A 16,359-nucleotide genomic window follows, 5' to 3' on the forward strand; every position below is an offset into this window, starting at 1 on the left:
ATGTTCGAGTTGGATTCCTAGTTTAAATAGGTTTCTCAGTTTGAGTCAACAAGTCGTATATGAACATGTAAAAATATAATTCTTCTCAATTATTACACATTAGAGCAAATAAGAAGAGTGTTATGGATTTTTCTAATGAGTTTTCTATTTCTTTGTGATAGATTGTGAGGTATATTTGTCGATTTTATTTTTCAGGATAATTTATCATCGGGAAACACTTGAGCGATTATAAATTTTGGATTCCCTAACTCATAGTAAATTTCTTAGTGGCTGGCTCTTTTTGTGGATTAGGTACTGTCACTTTAGCTAAACTCTATAAATCTCCATCATCCTTATCATTCATCTTGAATTTTTTTTGTAATTCCTTATTCTGGTCTAAGATTTGAATTGCAGCACCCATTAATTCCCGTATTAGTTTCATTACGATAAACACGATGAGACGGAAGTCAACAATCAAGGTCCACTTAACATCGCTTCGATTTTCGGTGCGTCCATAGGTTACTCTCCCGCCAAGAGTTCAGAATCTCCAACACATTTCTTGAATTGATCTTTTAGATAAAGAAAAAGTTTACACAAGTCCCAACTTCCCTTTCCATTTAAGAGTCCTCATCACATTCCACGAGCTCTTTCAGCCACTCGATCATTCGAAAAGAAGAGACAATTGACGGCACGTATAAATAAATCCCAAAAAATACGTCAAAGACATCATTGAGATTTGTATTACTAATAAAGATGGTATTCACGATAAATTCAGTACATACTAAAAACCGTGATCGACATAGAGTATTCTCAACGAATCAAAGGCAATATGATCGAAATCGGGACGCCCCGCTTCATCAAATTCGACGTAGAGTTCGGCCTATTTCATTCATTATTTATCGGTACTGTACTCGTCGTCGTACGGAGACGGACAGCGGGCAGCGGTACAAGAACACAACCCTGCATAGAATGGGTCTCCTAAGTCCGGTCGGATTAAAAAAAAAAGGGAACTCCGGTCGGATTACAAAAGCTTGAGATTCCGAATTTACCCCCGGGAGTCCCCCCTATTTACGCCCCCGGCAGGTTTCGGGTAGGGTCGTTATTGCCCGTGGTCCCTACTCCCCTTAAGCCCCGCGCGCCTTTCACAGGCGTTAGTTGCGCCAAGATTAACGATCTCCCGGAACGAAAAAAGGCCAAAATCAGCAAAAATAAAATAAAATAAAATAAATGGAAGAGGGGTTTGCGTCATCCATAGGAGATTTGGCGCTTGTGACTTTCTCCTCCAGTCGAGGCTCTTTATAAAGTAGGGAAGAAGAAGAAGAAGAAGAAGAAGAAGAAGAGTCAAAAAGCTTTGTCTGTTCGAACTCGAAGAGGAGTGTACCCCTGTTTTGGCTTGTATCAATGGCGGCTCTCGCGGCCTGCAGGAAGACCCGAGAATTGTCTCGCCCTTGACTCTTCAAGCTTTGATCGCGACCCTTGTCTTCAACCCCCTCTCGAGACAAACTCTGCAGTCGAAGCACCGGCTTTCGCAATGCCTGGCGGTGGCGGTGGCGGTGGCGGTAAGCGTCTTCCGTGTCTCCTCTGTTTTCCCCTGCGGCCAAAAACAGAGCATCCATCGAACGCGGCGGCGACCGGGTTTTTTATTTATTTATTGTTCCTTTGTTCTGTTGCTGCAGAGACGGACGGAGGTCGAGACGTTCCGGAGAAGGGGCTGGGGCCGGCTGGAGTCGGGAAGGTGGAGGTGGAGGTGGAGGAGGCGGCCGCCGGGGGCGAGGGCCGGGCGTCGTCTCCGAGAGGCGTCCTGGAGATCCCGTCCCTCGGCTCCGACTCCGATCACAGCAGCAGCAGCAGTAGCTGCAGTAGCTCGTCGTCGTCTTCGGCGGCGGCGGCGGCCCAGAAGCCGACGGCGGCGGCTCAGAGGCTGCACTGGGGGGGCGTGCTCGACGCGTGGAGGAGGCGGTCGACGAGGAGGCTGCTGCTGCTGACGAGTCCTCCCGCGGAGGCGAGGGCCGACGCGTGCCCCTTCGATCCTTCTTCGCGAAGAGGATCGAAGACGACGACCGCCACCGCGACGAAGGCGAAGAAGAAGAAGAAGAAGCTGCTCCGGATTCGCAGCGCCGAGGACGGGATCGATCGCGGGGCTCTGAATCTGCCGGCGTCGAAGCCCACTTGGCGGAGCTTCGACCTTGCAGAGCTCGTGGCGGCTACAGACAACTTCAGCCCTGGTAAGTTTAAATTTTTTAAAAAAATCTAAATTCTTGCGTTCCACTCTTCTACTTTCTTTCTCTTTTTAGAATGATTTGCATGAACTAGATTCGTCTCGATCATTGATCCATCTAAACCTCGCTAATTTCCAAGACACTTAGCATACCATCGAATACCCAAGAAGACTCCGAGTCTAATCATGCATAAAAGCAACAAGAACATGAATGGAATACCGTATCAAGAACAGTAAAGTTTTCGTGTAATGATGTCCTCCTGTTCTTGTCCTAAACCCGACGACCGGGCGACATGGACTGTCAAGAGCAGAGCAGGCGAGGATCAGAAAAAAAGGGAGGGGGCGCGTGCTTGGTCCTCGCTTTTACAGGATCTGCCTGCTGCACGAAAATCAATGCAGGGGCTGCTTGAAACGGTCGCGCCTCTTTGCTCGGAGACTCTTATTAATTTTTCTTGCTCTCTGACTGTTCCCCAGAACGTGCTTGAGGACCGAACATGATGATGATGATGATGATAGTGCCAGGGGGAGGACCCAAGTGTTTGATCGGTCCCCCTCCTTGTTACGTTTTGAAAATTCTATCTATGCTGCCTTATTGTAGGTTTTATGAAAAAATTCCAACTTTAATTTGACTGACATCTCGAACTCATTCCAAATTCATACATTTTATATTTGACCACTCCACATGTCTGCATCTTTAGATGTGTTGTAACATAGAATGATTTTGTACATGCTAACATATGATTCTTCGTCGTCTTTGAAAGATCGACTTTTCATTGACTTGACGATTCAAAGTCTTCTCCTTTTCTATCATTAAATTTTTGATATTCTACATAGAGTTCAACAAAATTTAACTGTAGAGACAGCGAATTCAATGTAAGAGCACCTTCGACATTAAGTCCGTCCCTCCAAATTTCTCTCTCTTTTTTTTTAGTCATGTTCGGATAGTCATCAACTACGACTATGGCTAGGCGAAACAGATCCGCGAGAGTGACTTATGTTAGGTTGAGCTTTTTGTTGTCTCTGGACAGCCGCTTCGGATGTTCCAACTTTAGATGGGTATTGATATGCTCTCTGCTATTGCTTTTCTGTATAGTGCCCTTCGTCTTTTTCTTTGGGGGGGAAATTTGGGGGGGGTGGTGATTGTGATGTTTTTGGTACTGAAAATTCATCGACCGCAGACTTCCTTTTTGACTTTTTTTTTGGGTGGACCCAGTTGCGCCAAATAACGGAGGGGGTTAGGTGTGCTTGAAAGAATAGCCACAGCGAGATTCACGGCTTTCGACATCGTGCCTTTGTCCAAGAGACACTTCTCGCACGCCCGTGCCAATGAGGGAGAGCATTTGAGGGGGGGACAAGTGCAAGAGTAGGATTCAATGTTTTGACAGTTTGATCAAGAAAGGATTTAAATTTTAGAATTTTAGAGGTGGTGAAATATTTGGTCATTTGCCTGGTGCTTGAATTTCATTAATAGCGAGCTCGAGACTTGATTCTGACTTTTTTCGATCAATTACATGTTTGTGAATATACTCTGATTCTGAGTGGCACGGACGTATACAGTGAAAGTGTGAACAGATCGGTCTTTGCGAATTCCAAAGACTTTTGCGATCTACTTTTGACCAAGAAAAGGCGACGACAGGACGCCAACAAATGTGAAAACCTAAGTCTTTGACGAGGGACCAGCCACTTCGGAGTTAGTCAAGACCCGTGGCGCGAAGCTGAATGCTTTTTCTTTTTTTTTTGGCGCGATTGATTGGACGTTTATCAGCAAAGCAATTTCATCGAGCTAATTTAGGACAACCTATACTTTTCATGAAGTCTTTAACCCATCTTTGAAATCGTGTTTTTGTCCGTTATTAACCTAATGATGGAGAAAATCAAGATGGTGATACTTGAAAGACAGTTTCCGAACCGCTTGCCAGTTGGTTCACTGTTCAGTAATTTAGTTACTGTCGCTGGACCATTGAGTAATGAGACATTTAAAAATGATTTGAGTAATTCGACTGATTTTCTCTCGATCCGTTTCAGAGAACTTGATTGGAAAGGAGGGCACGCGGAGGTGTACAAAGGGCGATTACCCGATGGCCTGCTAGTAGCGGTGAAGCGATTGATCAAGAAAGATAAGGAAGAAGAGACTAGGACTGCTGATTTCTTGTCTGAACTGGGGATCATAGCCCACATCGACCACCCAAATGCGGCTCGGTTGCTCGGCTATGGCGTGGACGGCGGTCTCCACCTTGTCCTCCAGTTCTCTCCCCACGGGAGCCTCGCTTCGGTACTTCACGGTGATGTGCTCTCTTTCCCTCTACATTCTATGTCATCTTAGCTCTCATTGTCAAACATTTGATCCCCTCGACTTGAGACGTACAAAGCCCGATTGCCTGCGAATCGAGCTAGCTAGCCATGAGCTACTTGTGCTGGATTGTTTCTTGTCAGGTTGGACGACCCCAATATCGTATAAAGTTTTTGCTAGCCTCCTGAATTCATTGTAAACATTACGCACTACAGTAACTCGAGCCATTAACTCACCTAATTGCGAAGACAAGGTACATAAGCCGTCAATGGGATACTGATGAAAATTGCTCAGTGTTGCAGGTTCAGCAGAGAGTCTTGAATGGAAAATAAGGTTTAAGGTTGCTGTAGGAGTAGCTGAAGGGCTGAAATATCTCCACTACAGTTGCCAAAGGAGGATCATTCACAGAGACATCAAAGCCTCCAATATATTACTCACCGAAGACTATGAGCCCCAGGTATACCTTTCCCTTTTTTGTATGGTACAAAGAGTTACAGTAATCGTAAGTAAGAATGAAGAACCAAAGGAACCAAATTCTTGGTGGCAGATATCTGATTTTGGATTGGCAAAGTGGCTTCCTGAGAAGTGGGCTCAGCACGTCGTGTTCCCAATCGAGGGCACATTCGGGTTAGGCTTGCCGTTTGATGTAGTCATTTGTGATGATAATCACTTATTTCCAATGCCTTCTCTGCTGTAATTTATAATTTTTACAGATATTTAGCCCCAGAATACTTCATGCATGGAATTGTGGACGAAAAGATTGATGTCTTTGCGTTTGGAGTTCTGCTACTCGAGCTCATTACAGGTCGCCGTGCTGTTGATTCAACCCGCCAGAGCCTAGTTATGTGGGTAGGTCACTTTCCTCAAATCTTCATCCGAAATAGTCGTCAGTTCAAGTATTCTAAGGAACGGGATATTTGTAAAATTTAATGAAGGTTTTTGACATGCCTCTTACGGTATATTAGTTGCTGCCAATTTCTGGAAGTTCTCTTTGGAATGTTATCTCTGTCATGCAGGCCAAGCCACTCCTTGACGTAAATAACATCAGAGGATTGGCGGATCCACGGTTGAAAGACGCTTATGATATCGCAGAAATGAAAAGAGCCACACTGATGGCTTCAATGTGCGTTCACTGCATATCCACCATGCGTCCAGATATGAAGAAGGTAAAATAAATGAGCACGGCTTCTTGGTACCAAATGTTGTTGCTAGTCATCCTCACAGCACAAGCGAAAAGCATCATCATTAATGAATTTTCGATTCATTGGTAGCATGGCATTTAATCCACAAACCCGCATGCTGGCTCGAAGTTAAAAGAGTCTGATACAGAAAATGCTGGTTTTTCTGGGCTCCAGGTTGTGCAGATGCTCAAGGGTGAGGATGGTGCTCAAGAGTGGAAGCAGAAATCAGTATCAGGAAGAGCACTTCTGTTGGATGCCTGTGACCTGGAAGACTATTCTTGCACTACCTATCTCAAGGATCTTAACCGGCACATGCAGCTTCTTATGCAAGAGTAAATTGCTCAGTGCATCGGCATTTCTCGCAATTACTTGTCATTGCCAAGAAGAATTCTTTGCATGCGTCGAGGGTGAGAATTAGCAAGTTGGCTAATTGCTCAATTCCTTTAAAAATGTAAACACGAGCATAACACCCCTCCTTTTTTTCTTTTTTCTTTTTTTCTTTTTCCTAGGGAGTGAATTATCGAAAAAGGCATGTAAAATGGGTGCTGGAATACAGTCAATATGTAATGTCTTCCCCCATTGTCGTTACTTACTGGAAATACCAAAGATTCGAGTGACCACACTGATGGAAGCATCCTGTACTCGCCATGTCTGTCGGAGCAGAGAAGAGACACTTGATCAATTATCATCTTTCGGGGATCAAGTTCAAACCATAAAGCAATACAAGTACTCATCCAATACACATGTTTACTCAACAGTTAGGTTAATATATGAATAAGTATATGCTGAGAGTTACATGATGAGGTGGTATTTTAGGCTATCTAGAGGCTTCCAGCTGGTCATCTGGATAAATCAATCCTTCCCCAAAGGATCAGATTAAATAGGAAGTTTACAAACTGTACCCAATACAAAAGAATATTCTTTCTCTAGTTAAAATCATAAAATTGACTCCTAAGGCAAAACATCACAACTCTGTCTATATAATATAATCAAGATTTTAATTTGCAAGCAAGAGCTTGCCATCAAAGGGTTTCTTCACAATCAGCTGTATTCTCTCCAAGTGAGAGCCCTCCATTTTTCAAGGCTCCTTAACAAGTATATGCAAGACGTCTTGCAGCACACAAGCCATCGTCTGCCAAATTTCAGGCAGTCAAACATCTTGAGCAACAGAAGATTCGGGCAACTTTTCTAGGAAGGGAGTAATCAGCAAGCGAAGATGGATCTGCCGCTATATCATCCCGTTGTGACCATATATATACCCCACGCTCTTGCCGATTGCCTGGAACTGTGGTGTCCAACACAATTGCCACCAATAGAGTCACGACCATATTCAATGACATGAGCGCGTTTATTGCAAAATCAAGCTGGAGGCATTAACATCAGACACAATATGTCAGTTTTGCTTTACAATTGTGAAGTGTTAAGCTCACAAAGCACTTTCAGCAGTACAGCATAAAGTCTTCGAAAATTGGAGACAGGATAATCATCGTTGTACATGCAGAATCTCAAAGAAGAATACTATAGTTAACAGTTCTTTAGAAAAGTCGCAGTAGTTCAATTGATCAGACATCATGAAGACAGTGAATCTATTAGGAGTTCATAGAAGCATTGCAACATAAGTCAGTTGTATTCAGCATTCAAGATTGCTGACGTATGACTTCAATGTTCTCCCCTAATTCTCGAAATGATTCTTTTCAAACTAGAGATTAATAGATCAAGCACTCTGCAGCGCAGAGATCACCCCGCCCAACCAATTTGAATTCGAGTCCAAAAACCCTTGTGCAAACCTAATCTAGCAAGAGAGTAAAGAAAGGGAAAAAAATGAACCAAATAGAAAAAGATGGGATCAAAGGGAGTAAAGAGTGACTTACTTGAGAACTGCCACTGTTGACTGGACCATCTGATGCTGCAGCATAAGGTATTAAGTAACCAGGCAACATCAAACTTGCTTCTGGTTGGTACTGTTGAAAATAAGCGGGTATAGACAAACCAAGAAACAGTGAGACGCCAACTATTATCATGTTTCTAAAGCTTGCTGTCTGAGTATATTGCAACGTGGAGAGGCCCAGTGCCACGATAAGCGCCCATATGAAGCACAGTATAGAAGCAGCCAGGGCTTGTGGTATAGAAGCAAGGATAGCACCCACCTTTCCTGAGAATGCAAAAATAGTGAGTGAATTGAGAGTATGAACCATTAGGACAAGATGTAGAAATGCATATGTCCAACTACCTTTAGCAACAAAGTCAATTATTGAAGTTGAAGGCCCTAACAGAAAGAAACGGAGACACTTAAAGCCAGCTTAAGTTTTACCCTAGCTGACTTGACTAAATTCTCTCTTTCTAAGGTTTCTTTTTCTTCCCTGTTTATTTCTAATTAGAGTTGTCAAGCATTATACTAATGAGAATCAATATTAAATTGCATGAGAATGTAGACACATTAAGGGCTGCTCTAAGAGGCTGTGAAAGGGTGCGATACCTATGAATGAGAAGAAAATCAGGAAAACGGCACCAACTTCCACCACCCTACGATTGGCCACCTTTGTGATTCTTATCGTATGAAGGTTCTCAGTCAATGTTGTTGACCCAGAAGCAGAACCCCAAAGTCCTGCCAGTAGACTGCAGAAACCCTCAAGTGCGATTCCTCTGCTAACAATTCCAGGACTGGGAGGCTTCAAATTGACTAACACTGATGCAGAATGATATGTTCCAATCTGCCAAGAAGATGCAACATTGACAAAACCTTTAAAATTTAAACCAGCAGTTCTCTTATGTTTATGTTATTCCACCATTAAGCGGCTTTTGGCTATCTATTTTGTTTCTCCTTACAACATCTATCTCTATCATCTGCATCTCATCTGGCATCGCAAAGTACCAAAAAACACTGGTAAAATACAGATTGCAGAAAAGCTGAGAACTCAGTCAATGCAAATTTTAAAAATTTTCAAATCTTGTCTAATAGGAATTAAAGCAAAGACATAAAAAAAGAGCTGAGTTGTCCTAAAGTCTCAAAATGTATCTGAAGAAGAGAAGATACCAATTTGAGAATAATACCCACAAACTGATTTCAACAATCATTTTTTAATATAAAACTTAGAAAATTTCTCATCCATGGTTTTTCTAAAATTAGGGCGAAAATAGGAAGACAATTGAAGTAAAGGAGCAGTTATGAAAAATAATGTCCTAGGAAACAGTTTGCCAAGTTATATTCCCTGTTATCTGTTTAAAGATTTTCTAAGATGGCTCCTAACCAGGCCTCTCCAGCAAGTTCTCTTCACCTCCGTTCTATTTCCTGAATGCATTGCATGTTTAACTGTACAAGGTACTGACTACTGACCGAATCCACAGATGCGACCAATGACACGACGATCATGATCATGGAAGTCCTTAAATGGAATATAGGTACACCCCATTGCAGAGGGTATGGAATTCTGACCCAAGCAGCAGTTCTCATTGCATTGGAGACATCAGTTCTACAATGCTTCATAGTGTAAGCATGCTTTCTACACGAATCAACTAATATGTTTGAACTGGGTATGTCGGGACTGCAGCCTTTGTAATCAAATGCCCCACCGGCCGTCAAAAAGAATGCATACGCCCATATAATCACCACACTGAAGGGAACCTGCAGTTACTTAGAGATGTCATGTTACTTAGCTCAATCCAGTATAGTAACGGTGTTGTTCTCAAAATACTTTAAATTTGCCTTGGCAAATACAAGAAATGCTTGAGCAAGCTATTGATCAGATTTTCATGTGGCTGGTAAACGAAATTAAGGGTCCTTTTCAGGGGAAGCACAAGCTGTACAATTCTAAGCACTTAAAAGAAAAAGGTTGAAATCTGCAAAAGTTGAACATATAATTCGATGTCTTCAAAATTCAAAGTTCACAAGGAAAAAAGATCTACACTTGGAACAATGGTTTGGAAGATGAAACTTAAACAATTTAATAACTATTCAAAACTGTACATACCGCATATATTTGGAACAATCTATGCCCAAAGATGGAGATCCCTCGAAGGTACTGGAAAAACAAAAGTAATGTTACTATACGTGAGGTAAATTACTATGTTTGCCTGTACAGAATCAAAACAGAAAATGACCTTAAAAAAGACAATCAATTTAAAGGACTCATCGACAGAGGTTTGAGAGTGCAAGCAAAAGGAGCCTCTTACCAATGAGAAAATAAGAACCAATAGTATCAGCGGAATGCCAATCTCCACACAGCTACCAGCCTGAGGAAAACCATAACTGAAAAATGCTAAACCAACTGCAGCAACAGTTGGTGCAACCACCACAGGGTTTATCAGCCTGCAAAAGCAGAATCATATTAACCTGAAGCTCCAAAAATTTAGCTTTGATCCATAAAATTTTAATGTAATTGAAAGAAGATCTTAGATGCTATATTAGGTCCCAGATCATAAAAGAGTTCTGTTAAGAAATCACATTAACGACTGCATTTTAAATCAGTAAGCTTTAATGCATCAATTGTAGTTACAGAATTAGATCTACGAGAATAACTAAACACATGAGGAAACACTCATCTATAAAATCCGAATTACCTGATTAAGAGGGAGATTAAACCCGTAAACCCCAGAAAGCTTTGGAAAATTGAACCAACAATTATAGCACCTTGCAATTCCCTCATTATATGCCTAAACCTCTGCACTTAATTGGACAGTACAAGTTAGTATCATTGCAAGAATTTCCACAGGGGTCAAGAAATTGACTGCCTGGGTTGCATGTTCAATTTCATTTCAGTCAATAGTAGACTGTAGATATCCTTTTTCTACCTAAAAAAGTACCACTGTATATAAAAGACGATATAAAAAAAATAAAAGAGACTAAGACAAGGCAACACAATTGTTGTTCTTCCTGCTTTTACCATCAAACCGATTCCGTACATGCTCACTACGACCATTTATTTCTAAACATGTGGAAGAAATGGTAGGGAATGTATTTGCATGACAGTATGAATTCACCAATATAAGAGTATTACATGTTCAGCGAGATTGCGATATTCCCGTGAATTCATTATGACTAAAGCTGGTGCCAAAAATACAAACGAGCTCCCTTGAACTAATGGAAGACGGGTACCAAAGTAAGAGTTCAGCAACGTAGTAATGCCAGACACCAATAGCATCGTGGAAATTACAGTCGCGGTATCCTTCTGTAGTAAAAAATGGTAAAGATGTGTCAACAAAATAGCGAAGCAACATTGAGAAAAGATCAAATTTATCTCTCCAATAGTAAGCTTACATCGGATCCTCCCATGGTTGGGACCATGATCAAGGGGATGAATATAAGTGAACCAGCCAGTGACAAATAGTGCTGCAAACTGTAGTAAATAATTGGCACTGCAACCGATGGATATGAAGCGGAGTCAGAATAGTACTAACTTTGGCACTCACTGAGAACTCCGTGTCCAATTACTTCATTGGTTCGAACAGATCAGTCAAGCATGATGCATAAGATGATTCTATTTTCTTCCAACAATTATGTGGTAATTGGACAATATGCATGTGTTACTGAAGTTTTACGGCATTCTCCTTTCCCTAGTTGCCCTTACTATAGTCCAGTGGTTGGAAAGACGATAAGAATGAAAAATATTACAAGCATGGACATTATCATAAAGAGTAACTATCACAACTAAGCATGTGAGTATTTTGCCTGAGTCATGCAAACATCCACGAAAAGCAAAAGCATTGAGATCACGTTTGGATAAATGTAAGCATCATGCAGTTTGCAACTAATGCCCCTATTAAATAGAACAAGATAACTATTATCACATCCGCCCTTGTACGCAGGTTCCTTGATGCAGCCTAAGTGCTCACTAGACACTGCCACACAACTAAGACAAGCCGAAGTTAAAAATTAAGACAAAGACTTCCATGAAACGGGAAGCTTACTGACCGAAGCCCGGATTATCTCTTAAACCCAACCTCATTCCTGGCGACCTGTTCCACCACCCATTCTCCGGCTCTTCGCCTTCCGGATAGACATCAATCCGCACATCTCCTTCCTCCTTTCTATCATCTTTATTCATCTCCACACCTGGAGCAACGGCTGCAACTCCACGCCCATTCCCATTGTTCTGATTCGAATTCTCACTCCTAGTATTACCTCCCTCAAGATTCCCATTTCCATTCGCACCAACTTTCCTCTTATCCTCCTTGTCCCTCAAACTCGCCTCATCCGCCACCCTCACCCTCTGGCTCTCGCCCCTCAATGCCCCATTCCTAGCCCCTAAAATGCCACCGTTTCCGTCCCTGCTCACTCCACTTCCGGCAACCGAAGCAGGTTCGATTTCGACCCCACTATCCCGTCTAGTCCTGCCGAGAACCGGGTCGATCTCTATTTTAGGCGAGGACCCCCCACCTCTCCTATCAGCATCTCTCTCCAGATCAAACCCGCCGCTATCAAACTTCGCACTTGAGCTGCGATTAGTTTCCCCCGAGAAGGTCGAGACGAACCCGGTTTTTTTAGCCCAAGATCTCAGCTCCCTGGGATTGTGGTCGGTTCTCCCAACGAAAGGATCGATCTTTGAGAACATTGAGCCGAGTCTCCTACCACCCACTTTCCCTTCAGCCTTGCCGACATTTTTGGAGCTCGACCCAGCTTCCATTTCAGCTCTTTGAGAAATGGGTCGTCGTCAGTGATGCCTGTCTCTCCGTCTTAACTTCAAAACAATAAGAGAGTGAAGACCCAGTAACTACAGCGAGCAGGATTGAGTAATGATGAGAGAGTAAGAGCAAAGCAAAGTGGGAACCGGCATCATTTGGATTTGGAAGATGGGATGGGTACACGACAACGCTGGTGCCTCGTCGTCATTTGAGGATGGCGAGCTGAAGGAGTGAGAGTGACAGTGACGGTGACTGGAAGGGAGAAATTTGCAGCAGCGTCCTGTTCTCAACTCCACTGGTCCTTTCTTGCTGGTCGCAAATCACTATCTTTCTGGTGCTCAATCATGAATGGCGGATCGATTGAAATTACAGAAGCGCCCTGTTCTCGGCCGTTGGGAAAATTCGCAGGTGCTGAGGGGTTTTGCTTTTTGAGGGAAAAAGCTTGTGAGAGAATAACCATGGCTTTTGAAAATTGAAAGGGAAAGCGAGTAAAAACAGAGCAGCCTTGCTGATAGGGATATTCCTGTCGTTGAATCCACAACACAGGTTATTATTATCATTGTTCCAACTGTAAATTGTGCTTTGCAATTGTTTAGCTGAATTATTTCTAGATTACTATTATTAGATCCACCACCAATATAAGAAATTATTTACGCATTCGCCCTCAAATGAATGATATGTGTTAAGACTTAGTTTAGTAATTGAATTATTTCATATATCAACCATCCAAATGCAAATATGAAAATCATTTTTTTATGCCAATCCGGCAGTAAACTTCATAAAGTCCTTGCCTTTTTTTTTCCTTATGCCAAATAAAAGCCTCGTTTTGATTTAGCTTTTGGGGAAATTTTTTGCAAAAATGTAAATACCTTTGGATGAATGGAGTTTTTCAAAATGCAAATAGCGTTTGGTGAGTTGTAATTCTAAAGCATATTGAGAAATAACTTTGGCCAAATACTATTTGGTAAATTTTGTATTTGTAAAGGACTTTTATTAAATTAAAAAAAAAACAAAAAAAAATTTGTATTTTTTTTAAGTCTCGGCCATCAATCGACCACATCTAGCTATCGGACCATCGAATTTGGCGGCTGTTGTCTCCTGGGTTCACACGATCGGATGTGACCTCGCAACCAGGTCGCGCGACCCCAAGCATCAGTCGCCTTGGTTCTCGCAATCGCAGGTTAGGCGACCATTGCATGGCCTCAGGCGACCGTCGCACCTCATGCGGCTTTCCATCCATCGTAGAGCTTTTGGGTCGATGAACACAACCGAGGCTCGCATGAGGTCTAGTGACGGTTCGTCGGGATCGAAGACCCTTTGGACTAAGGTCGACGACCCTCGGGTCATTTTGAGATGTAATGCAACCCCTTGGCCTACGATCGTAGACCTCCGATCGGCTTTTCCGTGTGGTGATTTTGGAGAAGATGAATAATAACCGACTTCCATTCCAAAAATACAAGTTCCCAAAGTTAATATGATAACAATTATCTACATATGTCGCCAGTGTTGATTGATGCGATGAGATAGTAATCAACACAAGGAGAATGATAAGAGAAATGATGATCGATGGTCCGGTGTCGCTCCGAGAATTAAAGGAGTGGCGTGTGTTTTGCCTTTGTGGCCATAGGTGGAGTGTTAATCAATGCATGTCTTTGGAGACAAACTACTTTCTCAAAGATGAGAGTTAATTTCGGGAATCAGCACATGTACTTCTCATCGACCATAAACAATTTCTCAAATAATACTATATTATCAAAGCTTTTCCGATGTCCACCACTAGATTAGTGCGGAGAAAAAAACTTCCCTTTTGCTTCTCCTTTCAGAATCCTGTACTGTGTGCACTTGAATCTAGTCCTCTCGAGCCAGTGTAAATCCATGAATCGGCAACAATTATGATCGAGATGGGTCCATCGGCCGGAATTGATCGCTTAAAGAAATCAGAAAGCAATCGCCTTCGTTTTTGGAATGCTTTGCCTTTGGAAAAGACTCTTAAAACCACTTTTAAGATGGCATCTGGACATGGAGATTACCTCAAATTATGAACTCGAAAGACTTCGTGATAAAGGGACCGACAGCACACTCAACTATCTTTTCTCTTTCCCCATTTCCAAATCCTCCATGATAGAATCTTTCTCAAGCAACACTGATGTCACTTTCTATCCGCTTCTCTCCTTTTCCCATTTCCGTATCTGCCAATCTTCTTCTGAAATTCTCTATCTTGTTGGCTTTTTTCGGTGGAGAAAGTGACGTCGGATCTGCGCTTTTACAGGTAATTTGAGGGTGCGCAACGCGAGGAAAAGGAAAATTCATCCACCGAACCATTCGAAAGAGCTTCAAACGGAAGCAGACGTAAAGGGCGTTGCAACTGAAGGATGCTGAGGTGGGTTCTAGCAGGACCGCTCGGCAACCCAGGTTAGCTTAGCCGGGGCCGGTCTTGGATACAAAACGTGGGGCCAGGCTCGGAAAAGGGGGCGAGATGGGTCGACATGGGTCGACAAGCTGCTAATCAGGTCTATATACTCCGGCCAAAGACTGTTGGGCTAACACTGGTTTGGTCTCAGGGTTGAGAGAGTGAACAGAGAGGAGGCGCATTGCCACGTCTTAATTACCACACCATCAGGCGTGTAATCAATCTTGTAGGCAACCTGTATTGTCGAAACTGACAGATTGTGGTCATCGAAGGCCACAGTATGTGATGCCGCATGGTCCCAAAAAGCAATCACCCTCAATGCCGACGGAGCTCATACCGTTCAAACATTGAAGGGCCGACGGATTAGGGCGACCTTAACTGCCATGCTTCTCCACCGATGATCCATCAAGTGATGGCGATAGGAAGGGCATAAATGTTCACTCTATTTTTCGGGCTTGATTTACATCCCTGATCTTGATGTTGCATAGCTTCACCGAATGCTTGACATTCAACACCGAATCAGATCGATTGTGCGATTGTGGAATATGTACTACCGAAATGCACAATGTCACTGTAGCACTGCCCAAAATTGAAACACCTATAATACTAAGTTAAAAGCATCTCCTCCGTTGTGCACAGAAATTTGAATAGGGCTTAGTTTACTTGCCCTTTTTGACGTTGTGTAAGTAGAAGTGACGCCTTTGGAAATCAAGCATTTTCATAAACAACAAATACATTATGATGGGCAATCATACCGAGGGTAATAAGAACAAAATCCACAGATACACTAATGTAGAACAACAAAATGTAGATACACAGCAGCCACCTCCCATTTCCTTTCAGAAAGAAAGTTCCAAGAAACCAATGAGGTCTCCGGTTTCAGCAGAGTAGAATCAAGCGAAGCATGGTGCAACCACTGAGTTATAACATTTCAACAGCCTAATGTCTTGCAGCTAATTCATCCCAAAGCAACCATCCAAAATGATGAAACTGTGTTTCAAGCAATAGGATCAAGCCATAAAACTACTGCATTTCACCTTTTCCTGATTATTTTTATCTTTGCTCGAGCACCTTTACAACACATGCAAGCGCAAGCCGTCTTATCCAACCAAAAGCAGCTGATTGAGAAGTTAGCTTCCCACACATAGCTCTACTATGGTGTCCTGCAAAGTCCTATGAGCAACAAATTAAGCATTTATAGTGAAGCCATCGGTAACCTCACTGTAAATCCTATGATGTCCTGCCAAGTCCCCTTAGGTCCTCAATTAATAACTATTGCTGCATTAAGCATTACTCAAGCACCTCAAAGCTTATCCAGGGCTCAAGGAAGCCTGCCGCTTCACAAGATTCAATAGCTGGAGAAACAGGAATAATTATACCAGAAATTGTGCTGTGACTCAACGAGATAGATCAGTCTGCTATGGATAATTGGCATTTATGGTGATGGGATGAGTGAGTAAACTTAAAAAAAAGGAGCGATATTTTCACTTGGGAGATCCATATGACCGCATAGTTTTGTCAATTGGTAAGAAATGATCTATGCAGATTGCAATAGATACACAAAGCTAAAACAGCACATGCTAATAAAATTTGGCAAAATTAAGGAGGGCATCCAAGCAAGGAACTCCCTAAGCTTCATAGTAGACGCGGATCTTCTGGAATA

The 16,359-nt window shown here is 42.5% G+C and overlaps 2 protein-coding genes across 4 annotated transcripts; one reads left to right on the forward strand and one right to left on the reverse strand.

Annotated features, from left to right (window-relative positions):
• The first annotated feature begins 1,216 nt into the window (after positions 1 to 1,216).
• LOC104415738 (receptor-like cytosolic serine/threonine-protein kinase RBK1) lies at positions 1,217 to 6,288 on the forward strand. The gene is given in 9 exon segments (XM_010027086.3): positions 1,217 to 1,538; positions 1,656 to 2,204; positions 4,223 to 4,234; positions 4,237 to 4,479; positions 4,790 to 4,944; positions 5,035 to 5,114; positions 5,201 to 5,336; positions 5,504 to 5,653; positions 5,843 to 6,288. Coding segments are annotated over 9 exon segments (1,515 nt in total). The 5' UTR covers positions 1,217 to 1,510; the 3' UTR covers positions 6,005 to 6,288.
• A 126-nt stretch (positions 6,289 to 6,414) lies between these two features.
• On the reverse strand, positions 6,415 to 12,729 carry LOC104415739 (nucleobase-ascorbate transporter 11). 3 transcript variants are annotated; one of them, XM_010027089.3, is made up of 11 exons: positions 12,433 to 12,728; positions 11,577 to 12,337; positions 10,923 to 11,020; positions 10,663 to 10,833; positions 10,226 to 10,326; positions 9,839 to 9,974; positions 9,637 to 9,687; positions 9,003 to 9,290; positions 8,145 to 8,379; positions 7,540 to 7,820; positions 6,415 to 7,032 (listed from the first exon to the last, which is right to left on the reverse strand). In XM_010027089.3, the coding sequence occupies exons 2-11, from the start codon at positions 12,286 to 12,288 to the stop codon at positions 6,811 to 6,813; spliced, it is 2,295 nt and encodes a 764-aa protein (XP_010025391.2). In that variant the 5' UTR covers positions 12,289 to 12,337; positions 12,433 to 12,728; the 3' UTR covers positions 6,415 to 6,810. The 3 variants fall into 3 exon arrangements, with proteins under 3 accessions (XP_010025391.2, XP_010025390.2, XP_010025392.2); XM_010027088.3 differs by having other exon boundaries at positions 11,577 to 12,342; XM_010027090.3 differs by lacking the exon at positions 9,003 to 9,290 and having other exon boundaries at positions 11,577 to 12,729.
• Between the last annotated feature and the right edge of the window lie 3,630 nt (positions 12,730 to 16,359).

Source organism: Eucalyptus grandis, chromosome 8 (assembly GCF_016545825.1).
Source record: "Eucalyptus grandis isolate ANBG69807.140 chromosome 8, ASM1654582v1, whole genome shotgun sequence".
Classification (NCBI taxonomy): domain Eukaryota; kingdom Viridiplantae; phylum Streptophyta; class Magnoliopsida; order Myrtales; family Myrtaceae; genus Eucalyptus; species Eucalyptus grandis.

Coding starts and splice junctions, on each gene's coding strand:
- LOC104415739 (XM_010027089.3), bottom strand. CDS start 12,288: ATGGAAGCTGGGTCGAGCTCCAAAAATGTCGGCAAGGCTGAAGGGAAA. Junction 8,380..9,002: donor TGGTCGCATCTGTGGATTCG/GTCAGTAGTCAG, acceptor TCTTCTTGGCAG/ATTGGAACATATCATTCTGC. Junction 7,821..8,144: donor GATTTTCTTCTCATTCATAG/GTATCGCACCCT, acceptor TTGCATTCTCAG/GAAAGGTGGGTGCTATCCTT.